General features: G+C 44.9%; 1 protein-coding gene across 2 annotated transcripts in view; it reads right to left on the reverse strand.

The window, feature by feature from the left end:
• LOC145943124 (uncharacterized) overlaps positions 1–16,836 on the reverse strand; it is a 134,798-nt gene that overhangs the window by 20,504 nt on the left and 97,458 nt on the right. For both annotated transcript variants that reach the window (XM_083050528.1, XM_083050527.1), the window contains one exon: positions 816–928. In XM_083050528.1, the coding sequence (XP_082906654.1) occupies positions 816–906 (91 nt within the window). In that variant the 5' untranslated portion in view covers positions 907–928. The remainder of the gene's footprint in view (positions 1–815; positions 929–16,836) is intronic.

The following is a 16,836-nucleotide window of genomic DNA, read 5'->3' on the forward strand; positions in this document are numbered from 1 at the left end:
ATAGGTTCGACGGCCTGACAGAACGTGGCTCGCTCATTCAAACATTGGCCGACCGACTCTGCGTTAGTCACACCAGGGAGAATACGAAGAAAGAGCGATCGCGGAAGTGTTGTTCGTCTCTCTCGGGTCTCTCTCTCTCTCGGATTTTCAGAAATTAATTTCAACGCACGGCATACACATTCACGCTCGATTTAGACTTCTTTCCTCTTCTCGCATCTCTTTTGTAATCTCGAGAAATGACGCGGCACTTGACTCTCTATCTACCGTCTGAAAAAACGTGCTTCGATAGAATCGCTCTTCGTTTTTTTTTTTTAACGTCAAAGTAGTTCGAAAAACTAGATTCTATCGTAAATTTCTATCGACAAAACATCTTGGAGTTGCGAGAAGCTAATCCCATCTTCTTCATCGAGATTACTTTTACTCTCTTTACTCTCCATTACCGCGATACCCGACTTTTTGTCGACATTCTCCGTGGAAGAGAGTAAACACAATATCGGTGGAAACAAAAGCGATTTTTTTTTTACAATTCGAACATATTTTGCTGCATTTACGGATGGATAGAGGAATGTATCCGGATCGTAACCCGCCTTCCAGCCGAAGCAGAAACAATCCGATCGCGTCTTCGGACGAGCGAAAATATTTCTTCCCCGCTTATGCCTCCCATTTCCTCTCTCGTGGGAGTCCGCGCGTTCACGGTCTTTCTATCAAATAAATGACTCACGTTTTGTACGGCGGCTCAAGCGTGTCCGAGGCGTCAGAGTCAGACGAAAGAAAGGGAGATAGAAGCGTACCGAGGTATTTCTGCAAAAACTTACCAGAATGCGTGGATCGTGATGCCAGCAGTAGGACGGCGGCCAGCCAGAGGATTATCCCGCGTCTACAAAGCGCGGCGTTCAACGCCGACATGTCGGCACTCTTCTTCCGTACCCTAAAACATGTAAATAATGCTTTCGTTAATTTATATTATTCGTGTAAATATAAACTGTAAGTCTCCAAGCTCTCGCATGTCGCTTCGCATATAATAATCAAAATTAGAGCCAATCTTCATCAATTCGATTTAAATGGAGAAAGATTATATCATCTGTTTGTTATCATCAAGTGAATAATATTAAATTAATCTCGAAACGTAAACATGAATGGCATCTTATATCGGTCATCTCCTCTGCATTATGTGGCAAATGCAATCGTTCCGGATTACTCAGCTCGAAGTTAAACCTACTCAGACGGCTTTGCGAATTTTTTCACGTTATTTATATACGCGAAAGTTCAATAAACCATTGTACATACGCTTATCTATTCTATCGTGACACGGTTTATCTACTTCGTACGACATTTTGCCATACAATTATGGCATTGATTTGACAAATCGACACTTGGAATCGAACCAGCTGTATATCTTCAACACTTTGACAGATCTCGCGTTCGTGAATAAGTATTAATTGAATTGTGCATATCGCTGTCTTATAGTCCGTATCTAAAAAAAAGTTAAGCGGTTGAATTCTAGCGAGAGTTAATCGATGTCGGGGTAGAATCCCCTAAGGTGTACAATATATCACGATGTCAGAGTGAAGACGCCGCGGTTTGCGACGCGAGAAAACACTTGCGATGTCGCGGCGGGAGGCTAAATGCGATTCGTCCGTCTACCTGAAGCGCGAACCGGCTATGAAAGAGGCGTGGGTGCGTGGGAATGAGCACGCGTATTTGCACGAGAGACCGGCGCTGTGTGTTGTGTGCTCAACCACCTCTGTGGTGCGTGTCCGGTTGCTGGGTCGGCGCGATGCCCTCTCGGACCTCACTTGATAAGGGAGAGAAGAGGGACGCGCGAAAAAAAGGGGGATTCGCGTAATAAAAGTTTTAATTTTCAAGCGAGAGCGCGCTATAAAATCGAGCGCGCTCGCTTGCGTTGCATCGTTACACTGCGTGGTAGAAGAGAAGATCGTATCTGCAGGGTTCTTGACCGAAAGAGATTACTTGAAGAAGCAGCCAAGTCTCTGACTTCGCCGGTAAACGCGATAGATGAGGAAGGGAGAAAAATAAGAAGAATTTCCCCCGCGCGCGCGCACACAGGAAGAAAACTTTGGCGAAGCCGGCGGCGCATACCAGCCGCACGACAGCGGCCTAATACAAAGCGGTACCAAGAGATAAAAGAGAGAAGCGCACGCGCGCGCATAGGTAGTTTCTCTTCTACCTGTCGACTTCATCTTTTCCTCTACGTGTATATTTCCCCTCGGTCGCTCCTCTCCCCCTGCAACACATCCACCGGCAGCTCATTGTAATCCGGAGAAGGTGGAGGTGAAGAGAAGAAGAAGAAGAAGAAGAAGATGAAGAAGAAGAAGAAGAAGCGATGTAAAAGAGTCGCGACACCTAAACTCGCGCTCACTCGTTAACGTTCGTTTCATGCTAGCCGCGTTGTAAATTGCGTTCCGACCGATCGTAATGAATCTCGCGCCAATGGATAAATCCGCGAGATATTTCTCAGCGCGAGAGAGAGAGAGAGAGAGAGAGAGAGAGAGAGAGAGAGAGAGAGAGAGAGAGAGAGAGAGAGAGAGACTAGATGTGCCAATATGAACCCGGCAATGAGCTGAGGCTCTACGAGGAGGCAACGGAGACTCTTACGTCATTGCGTATTCAAGGTATACGGTCCATTGAACGGGAGAATTTGGTGAATGGGCACATACCGTCGATACGGGCATGCATGCTTCTAACATCTTTAGCCAAAGTACTCCGAGTCTCGAATTGTCCGAGTACTGTGCAAAATATGCTCCGAGTTTCGCTCGCTCTCTTGTGGATTCCTTCCGCGAACCTTCCGCGAGTGAAATGCACGCTGCGTCGTGAAGCTGTAACTTCTTTCATTCGCGGTAGTAAAACAGGACGCTCGTAACGTCTAAATTTGCATGGTCTAGATTTTTATTTCCCATTGCTTATGTGCTTCCACCGCTACGATCCGCTCTCTACGTGCGCTATAATATTTCCTTACTTCTATACAGGTATGCAGCTTTAAAGTTACTCGAAAAACATTAAGAATGTATTCTGAGTTATAACTCAGGTGTCGTTTTTCCGTACAAGAACATTAATACATAAAGTCTGTCAAAGAAATTTAAATGGTACCTAATTCGCTCATTAACGATTAATTAATTTTCGTCTGTTCCTCCGCGCCAATTCTAGTAGCCCCCGATAGAGTTGCATCGCTCTCGTATCACGTTCGGTACGTGCGTGACACACGGGTCGCGTTCGCAACCCAGAAACGACACACCCGTGCGGCGACGCGTTATGAATGGAAATATCGGTCTGACAATGTAGCCTGGCTCCATTCCGTTCCGCGTTCGTCTCTTTTGTCTCTCTCTCTCTCTCTCACTCTCTGTCTCATTCCCTCGGCACGATCGGCATTCGCGTCAATTTATATCCTCCTTCGTCGCCAGGTGCATTACTTTCCATCTTGCTCGTCCAGGAGCAGCAGTAGGCGCGTCCGTCGAACCGAGACTAATTCCACTTGCGCTCTCGACACGGCCGCCGCGACGGAAGGCACCGTGTCTCGGGGTGCATCGCCTTTATAAAGCGCGACGCGCATCCAAGTGCATCGTCGCGGAGTTTGTCGCGCCGATAAATTTACGTTCGTAATTGCCCCGGCGATGTGACATCTTCCGGTTACAGCACGCGCGCGCGATCATCGATCGTGAGATGCTTACATACATATATGTATGTATAATCATCAACTCTCCCGGATCCTTTTAACTCGAGTGGCTCATCGAGCGTCCGCTCGTAACGGGACGCTCGCTCTCCCTCTCGGATTCTCGGATTAATCAATTATATTTTACGACGGTTAAATAATGAGAGATTGCTGGAAATATAAAAAGAGAGAGAGAGATAGGTATTTTCCGATTCGTCGGATCGTGGCGTCTGAAAGTAATATTTCATGCTCTGAATCTCCAAACACAAATCTCGATTCTTTTCTATCGTACAGATTTTTTCAGGGATCGTATTAGATCTTGTAGATCGATTTTATTTAGGGAGCCCTCTTCCATAAATATTAAATTGAAGACTTTGATATATAAATATAAAATCAGATGAAAAGGATTAATAAGAGTCAGGCACAGATATTAGCTGAAAAAAATAATATTGTTTTTAAATTCCTCTTTAATTATTTCAAATGTTTCGGTAATTAGTAAAGTACTATTTATTTATACGCAGATCAGGACGTTCGCTCCTTGTTCTCCATCTCTTCATTCGTTGAAAACTTTTCATGGGATGTAGGACGGGAGATCAAGACACGTGGATTTTTTATTAATCGATATGCTGAGGATGGTTTAAATTGTAAGAAAAATTTAAAAACAATTTTGTTGCATCTAGCTCTTATTATTAACCCTTTTCATATCTGATTTTTTATTAATATCATTAAAAGTTTCTTGACACGTGTCCACGTTTGATTTAACATTGATGCTAAAGTATCGTATAAAAACAAATTTAACAGGACACGTGTAAGAATCGCGGCCGGATCCAAAGGAGAGAGAGAGACATGGTCGATTTTACTTTCACGCTCACGATAAATTATCCTGATCGGACGAAACTCGGAACGGACGAGTAACACGCTCTCGGCAACAACAGCGAGCTGCGCGTTCAACGTCACGCCGAAGTAAGGCGAACGCCTCCGCTCTAATTAATCCACTAATTAATGCGTCGTGATTATCCTGCGAATGGTTAACGCGCGAACATATTACATCCTGGCTCGCGTTCACGCTGAGGTAACCATCTCTCGTCGACATAATAACAGTAAGGATCGCTATCGAGCTCCTGCAACCGCAACGGGATACCTTTTCGCGTGCGGTTTCCAGCGCCGCCAATAGCGGACCATTCATTGAATTGTGGATAGCGGCAAATTAATTGTTATTAGTATTCGCGTTGTTCGTTGCCGGTGTCACGGGGTTAGGTCAAGTTCAGAGGCTAGTCCGCCTTGTCCGCGCTTAGGAACGAGATATGGTAACGATAAGGATCGTTGGGAGGGAAGAGCTATCGCTTGCCAGAGAGATAACAGCCGGTCGTGCGATAATTGCGGCAACATAGGAGTTTGACTTGTATACGGGAAGGGATACGGAGAGGCACAGCTCACAAGCACTAGGTGCACCCACGGGGCCCGACACAGAGGCCGGGGTGCAGGCTGGTGGCAGAGGTTCCGTTACAGCCCAGAGGCTGCGTTCGTTCACCATTATCGTGGAACGCGGAATATGATTACCTTCACCTGAGAACAAACTTATATACTAGCGAGCGACCGCTAAAAGGGGACCGTGGGCGAAGTTCGCGTCGTGGATACCGTGTCCCGGTTTTACTCCGCCGTTTGCTAATCAGATTGGAGCCGGTCGGATCGACCGACTTTTCGCGGAGGAGACGCGTCGGAATGGTTCTGAATCGGCTCAAATCTGCATACAGAGCGATTGTGAAGCGCGGCGTTTTATCATCGTCGTCGTCGTCGACGTCGTAGTCGCCACGTGCAGCTAATTTCATCGCGCGTTACGCATTATGCAAATCCGCGGTTCGATAATACCCCATCGGTATGCGTGCATGCGTGCGTGTAGTTTATGGTACGAGAATTGATTGCGCGATCGCGTGACATATCAATTTATAGGGAACATAACGAAGTACCTCCTCTCTCTCGCGAAGGAGGAAACTGTTCAATCTCGTGCGAGAGTCTCGAAACTCCGCGTTTATAATATTCTGAAATTGATTTGTACAACTGTAACATATATATATTGTTTTATTTATGATGTCCCGCGCGCGAGTAATGACACGGTTAACAATTTATGACAACAAATGGCCGGCGACTGAAAGCGCGTACTTCCGGCAAAATGGGTACTTGGTTCGCGTAGGTATCGTACGAGTCAGGGGGGAATGAATAACGGACCTGTCCGCCTCTTGTAAAAGGGATATCCGATGCTCGAGCCGCCGACGTGCTGCTTCATCTTCTTTGAGGACTACGCGAGTTTCGACGACTAAAAACCTGATAATTGACAGCGCGAGTACTGGTCCATCTCGACCGCTTTATTGGCATAACAGTATGTCGGTCCAGCGTGCATTAATAATGCCTCCATCGTGTCCTTGAGAGAGGATAGAAGCGAACACATATACATACATACATATACGTGTATATGACTATGTCTATTTAATTTGACATTAGAAATTTTCGAAGCACAAAATTGATAGTTATTTCAACACATTTAATATTTATATTATTGACAAAAGATTTGCTATTTGTTACGACGTGATAATTGAACGAAGAAGAAACGAGCGATTTTCCTAATCTAATAGTAATCTAATCTAGTACCTTGAGACGTAGAAATAAGGCTTGATTAATGCGAAAGAGATAGACAACTATCGATAAAATCGTTGCGCCGAGGGAATAAACGAGGAATCTTTGAACGAGTATAAAATTACATAGCCGCGTACAAAGAAAATCGTGAGAGACACGGTCTTTACTTTGTTGCCGGTACTGTACGATGATCTCTGGTCCTTAGCGGGACACGATGCAACAGTCGTAATTTCAGTTCCGTTAATAGGAAAGACGCTTTGAATGCCGAGAAAGACGAAGGAAGTTAAGAAGGAAGAATTCGCGCAGGACGAATCCGCGTGATATCTGTCGCGACGAATCTCGACAAACGAGCCGAAGAAGAAGAAACGCATCATAGAGCTCGACTATTCGCGAAGATGCAGCGCGTGTTTTTAGCTCGCAGGGTGCAAACGAGGTCGAAGGAATCACATGATCGAAGAGGCGATTATTGTACTCTTGATGGCAAATGACTCCGGATCGCAGAACGTGGAACGATAAAGTTCCACGACCTCGCTATCATTAGAAGTATTTCCGACCTCCGTTCCGCTTAATCCTGAGAACTCTTCCACGGTTAATTATGACAATTAGCGGATACGTCTGTGTTGTATACTCTTCCCTCTATTTTTCCCTCTCTCTTTCTCTTTCTTTCTTTGTCTCTCGCCCGTATCGCGAGGACGTACGGTATGATCGCACGTCGAGTTTGATACGCGAGGAAGCTCTTGTAATCCCGCGGGCCTGAAGAGGCGACTTCCGCGTGCCAGGTAAACTGAACTCAGTAGAAGAGTTTGACGACGAGGACCTTGTTACGCAATTGTCAGCGAGAATCGAATATACATGTACCATCGCGCGCGTTTTCCATTCAAGTTACGAGGTCACCCATCCTCGACGATTACACGTGGTGGTCATCGTTGAAATTCGCGACGAGGCTGCGATCATTATCGCGAGAATGTTCGGTGCACGGAACGCCCGTGGTCGTGTTTGGAGTTACCCCGAGGCGATTATATTGCGAGGTAAGGGACCATCGGGTATTCATTACGCTTAATGACCTCTCCCGAGGCGCGCGCGTCTCGGCTCGACTCGGCGTAGCGAGTGCTTTTGGGCACGAACGAGAGGAACGTGAGGCGGCGACGCGAGAGAGGAGAGAAGAGGTACTCTCGGAACAACGGGGTTCGATTACTCAGGGCCTCGACGTTCACACGAGGGTGCTCTCGAGCAACAGGTCAGCAACACGTACACGGCCTCTATTTATAGACCTACCTGGGCTAGAATTACGCGCCGCGCAGGATAAACCACCCGGACTCCTCGTGTTCCTCCTCGCGGACTGACGGCGCAACCCTCTTTGCTCGTATTAAGCTCCTTCGTATCGCGCTTTAGCCGCTGCTAATTTTTCAGAATTTTGTTTTTCATTTTATTTTATCTTTATCCGTTGATTTTTGCAAATATAGGAAGGCGTTCGCCATAAATTCCGTCGCGAATCTATCTGGTTTCCGGATAAATCTTTGTCAGTCATCATCGCGTTATAAAATATCTGTAGACTTGATTAAATCAATTCCTGAAGTTTTGTATGAGAGAGATATTCGAAAACTCTTGTTATTTATTTCCTGTTAAATAATTCCTGGTTCGAAATTAAAATAAAAAAAACGAGTTGAATACTTCTCGTTTGCATCGAAATATCCGGATTTAAAAATAATCCCCATACATTAAAAATTAATCCTGCGTTTTAACGAACTCGCACTTTTATTCCAATTTTCGATTATGCCAACCGTTCAATCGTGCTACGAGAGACTCGAGAGAATTCATCGCGATACTGCCTACTGCCATCCGATTGAAACGTCCCCTCTGTCGATCGATCGGTCGTTCTATCGATCGCTAGTTCGCTCGGCAGCACGTAATAACGCGCATTACCGCAAGATACGCTCGTTCCATCGATATCGTAATACCTCATAGAACGACGTATCTCTGCTTCGCCTACATCACGAGATACGCATCTTCCTCGTTTTTTCTCTTCTCTTTTTTTTTGCCACCTAAACGCGCAGCAAATAAATATACACATTTGTAGCGAAATAATCTCACAACCTATATATCTTGACATATTTACAACTTTTCTGAAATAATTATAGAAACTAATTTTTGTTGACGATTTTATAAATAAATAATATTTGTAGATTTTTACTCTGCGAAATAAATAATAATTTCGTAAGATGAATATGAGAGAATGAGACGTTTTACTCGATCGTAAAATTTCACTAATAGCCGCTAATCTTGGTAAAATATGTTAAATACATGCACGTTCGTTTCGAACGTGCGAGCTCTAAGCATATGCTCTCTTTCAAACGTCCCTCTTGGACTATTGCATTTATATTTACACTCGCTAATGTAAGGTACGCAATGAGCCACCATGCAATTAACTAGACATTATTACCGCGCGCATAACTCGACTGCAAGTTACTTGCAATTCTTTGCGTCCGTCCAAGCTCCTGCGTATATCTCCGATGTATATCAAGGAAAAAAAAGCTAATGAAGGTGTAATCTCATCTTACTCGCCCGCCCGTCATGCTTTCAAGTTTCTTAGTTGCTACGAGAAACCCAGGTACGCACTTACACCGTTCTTCGTTTCCTCCTTATTCTGAAAAAATTTACACGAGGCTAAGCAGCTTCCGTTCCTCTCTCTCTCATTTTATCTATCCCCTTCCGCGGTATTTAAAACTTTTCATTTCATGGCGTGTATCTCTTTCCTGGCTTATTTAATTCGGATTTAAATTTTTGTTCTTTTATAAAGCGTATATGTATGTATATTATGCCGTGATATTAAAACGTGACATAAAATTTCCAAGGGCTGATATCCTATCTTACATTTTTTTCAACTGTTGACAAATGATTTTACGACGCTGCTGCTTCCTTTTCCACGTTGATAGTCTTTTCCTGTTCGTTGCGCCATTTGCTCACGAACGGGCCCTTTGAGAGCAAACCCCACGGAACAAGCGGCAAGTTTCCAGCGAGAAATGCCACGCTCGTGTAAACACGAGGAAGGTCTCGGGAATGCAACGACTTCTTCACGGATAATCCATAAGTGGCTGTTTTGTCCGGCACGTAGCGCCCATTCTTGCGCCGCATTTTCATCGCGCGTGTGCCCCCGTTGCTACCTATTGTTTCCGTGAATGTAGTTACACGGCGTTTAAGATATTACACGCGGTGCACTCTTTATTTTTTATTTCGCGTTTCGTCAAGATCCAAAGTCTACGAAATCAATCTTGCGAGAAAAAAAAACCCCCACGTGTCTCATCGCGATTAAAACTAGAAGTGCAATATAATTAGACAAAAATAATATTCAAATCTTTCGCCGATGTATACAATGTATCGACAAAATGCATCGATAAATCGTCTAAGAATATGGGAGTTATTAGGCCCATATTTTCGTTCCGGTGAGGCAATTACGTCGATGAGGAATACATTAACCGTGGATTACCGTGTAAGAAATTTATGCGAGATTGAAAGCTGAGATGCGCGTGGTAAATTATTATATACCGCGCGCGGAGTAATTGATAATCGAAGATCGTCATCGAAAGGGGGGGGGGGGCGAGTGGAATGGTGTCGCCGTCACATTTATTGGCAGGAAGAGGGAGACCGCGTCGCGAGAGTGATCACAAAGTTTAGGGCGCGCACTCGATCGCGCCAGTTTCGCATCAGGCCGCGTAATAACAGGAAGACACGCCAAGATCACGGTAATTAAAACACGGTACGTTATAATCTTCAGCCCATTAAAGCCCATCAATTACGGGCGCATCCCTCCCTCGACGAGCGGCGTCCCTCAGCGGCGAGAAGCCCTCGTCTACGAGGCGCATAATTCTCTCTCTCTCAAGATGATGCTCTCGCGATAATGACCGTCGGGATGGGCCAATGAGTTGATAGATTCTTGGAAAGAGGCGCGCGATTTAATGGAGTCGAAAATTCCGACGCGATGAAAATCGATTAGAATTTCTTTTTTTTTCTTTTTTTTTTTTGCGCATCTTCGAAGATACCATCCCCCATTGCACGGTCGATTTAATCATCAGCGTCGTCGCGATGATTCTTTTGCACATCGCTCGATCGTGGGTAAAATTTCAACGAGAGTACAACGCGCTTAAGCGCTCATCGCGTCGATGAATATGTAAAGCAAGCCGTCGTAATTAGCCCTGGAACAATATCGTCGATCTGAGATTCCGAACGTTCAACAACGGTATCCACTTAATTATCGTAGGAACGTAATCGCGGCCGTTTAATCAAACGTATATGTAATATCGCCGGCGATAGGAAAAGAAAAAAAACCCCGGTATATCCTGTTAACCCTGCAGCGGAATGAAATTCAATTAATCCCGTGTATTCTGCTTTGCGCTCGAACGTCATCTCGATACCGATAAAACGAGTGATATATTATGCGGCGAGTATACGTATGAAAAATTTCGCTCCTAAAGCGGGAGATATAGAGAGAAGAAGGAGAGGAACAATGGCTCCGGGTGAATCTGACACCGGCCGAAGGCGTGGTAACTCAATGTATTGCGTTAATATAACAGACATTTCGAGCCTACGGCACATTTGGAAGCAAATTGATACTCCTCGTTCCCATTCTCATTTCTCTCCGAGATAGATATTCCAACATGTTTGAATATACTCGACTGGAATAAAGAGAAGTAAATTGCCGCGAGATGCTATCTTTCCGCGTTCCCTATGTTAATCGTTCTCCAATTGATGATGGAAGGATCATCCTCGAATCGAACGCCGCGCGCGGATATGCAGATTAATACCCGATTATTCCCGCGCCTGCCGAGGCAGCCTCCTTCTGATCCTCTCTCTCTTTCTTCCATCGTTGTTCGCGTTTTCGCTAAAAGCCGGTTCGTCCGCTATCCGCCGCTGCCGCGATATTATTGGTTGCCATAGCCTTAGCCACGATCTCAAGGAGCGGCGGAAATCGCCCGTTATGAGGAGCACCGGTGATTAATTATTATGCAAACTAGCGGTACCGACATTCTCCGTCCTTTGGCCGTATCGAAGCAGAAGATGCCGCCGCCGTTCGATACTCTAGTCTCTCAACACTATGCTCTACTCGAGCTTTCATCGCCCGGTCGCCCAACGCTACCATCAATCCATCGCGTGACGTTAGCCTCTCTGTGGTTAGGCGTCATTTCGCACCTCCTCAAATGAGAAGTGTTCCGACACAAGTGGCAGGTCCGTACACCGCGATCGCGATATGCTCCGAATGGCGAAATGGTACGATAATTGTCTCGAATAAAGAGAGAAATAAGACGCGTTAGAGGATATGTGTAAATAGATTGACGGAACTTGCCGTCGTCATTCTTCTAAATTAGTCATACGCAATATAGTAAAAAAAAAAAAATATATATATATATATCTCTCAGGAAGAGAGAAATTTCGCTTTAAAAGCACACTCCACACTTATGTCAGCTTATATAATACGTTACGTTGTATGAAATAAAATTTTTCCCGGATGTGTTACTTTGATCGCGACATTACAATCTCCGCGGAATGACAAACGCAGCACGATTGTTTATACAATCGGATAGCCTAAGCGTATAGCCTTCGACGATTTCAAAATGTCGATTCCGCGTACAGTGAATTACCTCACGGCACTCTTGAGACTTCTATCTTAACATCTCCTCGAATCTCGACGAAGTATATAGCGGGAGGATTTGAGGATGAGGAATATCGAGGAACGATCATGAGTAAGTAATCGCAAATATTTGCCGACGCGCTCGAATGTGCGGAAACTGTCAGTCGCGTACGTATATAGCTCTCTGAGAGAGATATTATATGCGAGACAAATAATTGCCAAATATAACGAGCCTGAGTAACGTCAACGCACGTCTTTCCCTTCCTTCATATTTGGTGCGATAATTATCAAAAGACGTCAATGACGTCTCGACGATGCGAGACGTAAAGATCCCATGGACCGCGTAAAAATTCATAATTCTCAAGAAGATAGCAAAGGAACGACTCGCACAAACCGGACGCGCCTTATTAGCATGATAATTTTCTCGATGCGAGAGAATTCATAGGATTTCCTAAGTTTAATCTTCTACGTCTCGCATCGGTCTATCCGGTGCTCGTAATTAATATTCCCAAGGGGATTTGAAAATCTCTCGATTACTATGCGTCGCCTCTTTCGGCGCGGCCGATATTTTTTAAAGCGCATACCTCGCGAGCATATTTCTATCCGGCTACCTTCCTTTAAACACAGCCTATCTCGGCGCGCAGGTTACGCCCAGCAGAAGCGCGGAATCTCATGCAAATACGCCCTGGTGCATCCATCGCGTGTATACAGGTCCCCGGAGTAATTACAATAATAATGGCAGTCATAACAGAGCGTGTCCCCCCCCCTGACGACGAGCGGACGACGGAATCGCCCGCGCGTGGGAGCAGAAGTCTTTCCTTCATCCCTCGATGTGTACCTGTGTACACATCGGGAAACTCTCGAAGTCGATGTCTCATCGCTGGCGCAAGGCGCTGTTTGCCTTGCGTTTACACGGAATCCCTGAAACACAGTCGAGTTTGCTTTGGGTGCGGCGTGGCGCGACGCGACGCGAAGCCGGAAAAGCGAGATCCTTTAACAAGTCCGAGGGGTGCCACGCCACTTAGCGAGGAATCGGCGTTGGGCAAACACGCCAATGCGCCATGGGAAAGTTTTTTCGGACTTGAGTCGCACAGTGGAAGTATTCTGCGCCTCCTTCTGTCTCTTTCCGATTATGGATGCGGGGGTCGAGAGAGAGAGAGAGAAACTTAGCAAGAAGTACATTGTAAATCACATTGATTTGTGATCGCGCACTGTTTCCACGGTGAGTGATTCGGAAAATCTCACAGAGGGTAACCACGATGGTCAGATTTCCGCGTAATATCGAGGTGAAGGAACCATAATGACGGGATGACGCGAGGGCAGGAGTTTAAAGAAACGGTGATTCTATTCCCTTGCAAAAGGAGACACGCGCACCTGTGCGCTGCCTGGGCTTTACCGAAGTAAGACGCTCGATGACCTTAGCGAGTCACGATAGTGATTTCTTATATGGGGATTCCAGATCGCGACATAACATCCCGACTAGGAAACCAGTACAAGGAAGTGTAGAACGAACGATTGCTGGAAGAGTCTCTATTTCTTGGAAGAGAGTCAGATAAAGATATCGCAATTTTTATATTTCTAAAATATAATCATTTAACTAGAAATTAAACTAATCTTCAAGATGTTATTTTACATCATTCTTTCATAGTTTCATTCCAAGACAAATCAGATTTACTTTACTGTTGTATATATGTACAAAATTTTATGATCTTATGAAAATAATAAAAATAAAATTAGCAAACAATTTCTTACAATTAAAAACGGAATTTAGAAAAAAAAATTCAGAAATAAAATTCTCTTCGCGAAGATTCAGCTACAAATGCAGTCTCAAGTGTCAAAGGATTGATGAAGTAAAAGAGCATAACGATCATGTTTGGCTCGTGCTCGAGCTATACGATAAAACATCATTATGACCTGTGCCCGGTTACGGAGGGACACCTTCGCTTCCCTATATAAATAGTACAATGGAGAGGTCGTAGAGGAAACGGCAGTAAAGATCATCGTCTTGTCCGGGAGAAGGGCAAGGCGCACGGGAAATAATGTAACGATGGTAAGCCGGATGCGAGGACCACGAAGAGCAACCACCCGGTGCAGTTGGTAGCAGAGTTTGTCTTACTTGGTGTAGACGTGAGATACGATCTCTGGCCGCGAATTGCGAACCCTACGAGAAGACAAGTCTTGTCGACGACGCTCGTTCGCTGTCAACCTTGAAATGACGATAATCGTCGCTGAAGACACCCACGAAACGACCAAAGGACCCGTCAAGTCACGATGCAAAGTGGTTTTATTTTAATTTAGATCAGTTTCTAGTCTAGTGAGCCGTCGTCGATATTGAAGATATAAAAAAATCACGACGAGTTCTTGATGCAAAAATGCACTCGATGTTTATCATCGCTGAAGGGATATCCCGGATGATGGGTCATTGTGGAAATCGCAATCGTATGATTGCTCAGAATCTCAGAGGATATCGAGCAATCGCTGGCTACATTTCTCAATGAGCCTCAATTATAATGGGGGATCATTTCTCTGTGAGATATACCTGTATGATTAGTGAGTGCGTGCCTGCAATTGAAAATGAACAGGTTACATTGATGTCTTTATCGTAAAGCATGAATCGGGACGACTTAACATTTCGGGATCAATTCTTCGCGAACAAGGATCTTTCTCGCGAATTCGATATCATTTCGAGTCGATACGCCGCGGAAACCTCAATCAAATCAATATTGCGCGATCCATCGCTGTCAACTGGACGCGATCTATGGTGGAAAAGCTAGAAAACGCAGCGAAACGAAACGAAATAAAATAAAACGAGCGAATGCACGGCGGATGAGAAGGAAACGAAGGGAAACGAACGAGAGAGGAAGACGAGCGCGCATTGCTACCCTTCATACGAGATAGAACGACCGAGGAGGAGCCGCAGTCTGTTACTATCTTATTACAAGGCTCCGTAAATGGTCTTCATCAAGGTAAAACCGTGTTCCACTAGGCCGGCGTTTCCTCCCGCTGTTCCCTCCCCTTCCCCTTCAACTCTCCTCTCCTTTCCCCTTCTCGTTCTTCTCTTTCTCATCCTTGCCCCCTTTTCCTCATCCTTTTTTTTCTCCTTTTTCTCTTTTCTCCTCGCTCTTCTCTTCCGTGGCGTTCGTCACGGCGGCGAAGGAGTCGGTGAAACCAGCGAGCGGCTCCGAAGAAACCGTAGAGACTCCTCTCTCGCGAGGAAAAACGAGAAAGGGAGAACGAGAGAAGTTGGTTCGACGTTATTAATCTCGGAATGGCCGTCACGAGCAGCGACGGTCGTGGCTCTTGGTTGCGCACTGGAATAGATGGATCGAGAGTACGGACGCCGTGACTTCCAGAGTTCATTCTTCACGGTCGAGCGATTTTCGCCTGTGTACCATCGGCGGACGATTAACGATTGCGCTCGTTAAGCAAGTTTGTTTTTTTTTCTTTTTTTTTCTTTTTTTTACGGGCAATCGACGAAGGACGTAAGTATGAGGAAAAGTGTCGCTGACACTCGCGACGTTCTTCGTCGAAGATGGATGGTTCTGATGAACTTTGTTGATAACAAACGACAGAAAGAAGAAAGATGGGCGAATATACATATGTTCGAATTTTAAGAATTTTAATTCGACGAAAATTCAAAATATCGTGAAAGATATGTAATTATTTGTCGCACGATTAATATTTTCATTATTTGCTCCGAAACTCAATTTGATACGAAAAAGTCTCTCTCACATATTTTCAATTTACGAATCGTTAGGGAAGAAAATAGAACGTGACGCGTTACATCATTTTCGATTAGAGTCTGCTCTCCGGAATATATCTCTCTCTCTTTCTCGGTTGCCGCGCAAAGGATAATCGTGCGAATATTCCGACAACAATCGTAGGAAGTTGCGGGTAGGTGGAGGACCACCGAGCGTTTACGAATAAACTACGCTGCCGGGGATTTCCCGTGCGTCACGGTCACGCTCTATTTTCGAATCGGCATGAATCTATCTTTTTTTTCGTGTAATTTTTCACCTTCCGAATAATCGCGCGGAGCATATATAGTGTTATCGAGCATTAGCGATAATACGATCGTGTCACGCGGACGAATTAGCCAGCTAATTACTAACCGCACGACGGTAACGAACTGGGAGCGCGGTTGATCGTCGGAATGGAAAATTTACCGTTACACAAGAACCCGATTACCAATGGAGATTAATTCTCGATATCGGGTAGACATTAGCCGCTCCCATTCGTGAGAGAACGATATGAGCGGACACCAACGGCGACTCAAGCTAGCAAACTGTGCTATGATCATCTACCTAGTGTAACGACCAATGTCTCACGATATTACGTAGTATTCGTTAACAAGTACTCGCCGGTGGCAAGAGTATACCTGTGCGCCGTGTTGTCGCCTATAATTTATCGCAATCGGGTTGACGTTACGAATTATTTGGCGAATAAATCGTCGGCGAGTCGCGACTTGTCCCGTTGATTCATAAAGAGAAAGAGAGAATACACAACGAAAGACAGAACAGAGAGGCGCGTGTCGCAAAGAAAAGAGACAGACAGGTCACCGACCGGTTCCCGGTGACAATTCTGATGGCCGACCAACGCACCGGCCATCAGGTACTCCTACGTTATTAGCGAAACTAGGCCAACGGTGCAGGTTCACTAAACCACGACATAAACTGGAGTACCTTTGTTTTCGTCTACGCCCCGTAGTAGAGTCGTCTCTAAAATATTTCAATTGTCGACTGACTAATCAAATTCGATTGCGAATTAATTTTAGAATGACACGAATCTTTTTATATAACATTAGCAATATTGTGCAAAATATATTATAATATATTTAAAATATAATTAACTTAATTATTCAGCATTTTGTGTCTATAAAACAAATTTTTTAAATTGTAAAATTTTTCTGAAAACA

Source organism: Prenolepis imparis, unplaced genomic scaffold (genome assembly GCF_030444845.1).
Source record: "Prenolepis imparis isolate NDT839.2.m4 unplaced genomic scaffold, iyPreImpa1.0 SCAF_11, whole genome shotgun sequence".
Classification (NCBI taxonomy): Eukaryota; Metazoa; Arthropoda; class Insecta; order Hymenoptera; family Formicidae; genus Prenolepis; species Prenolepis imparis.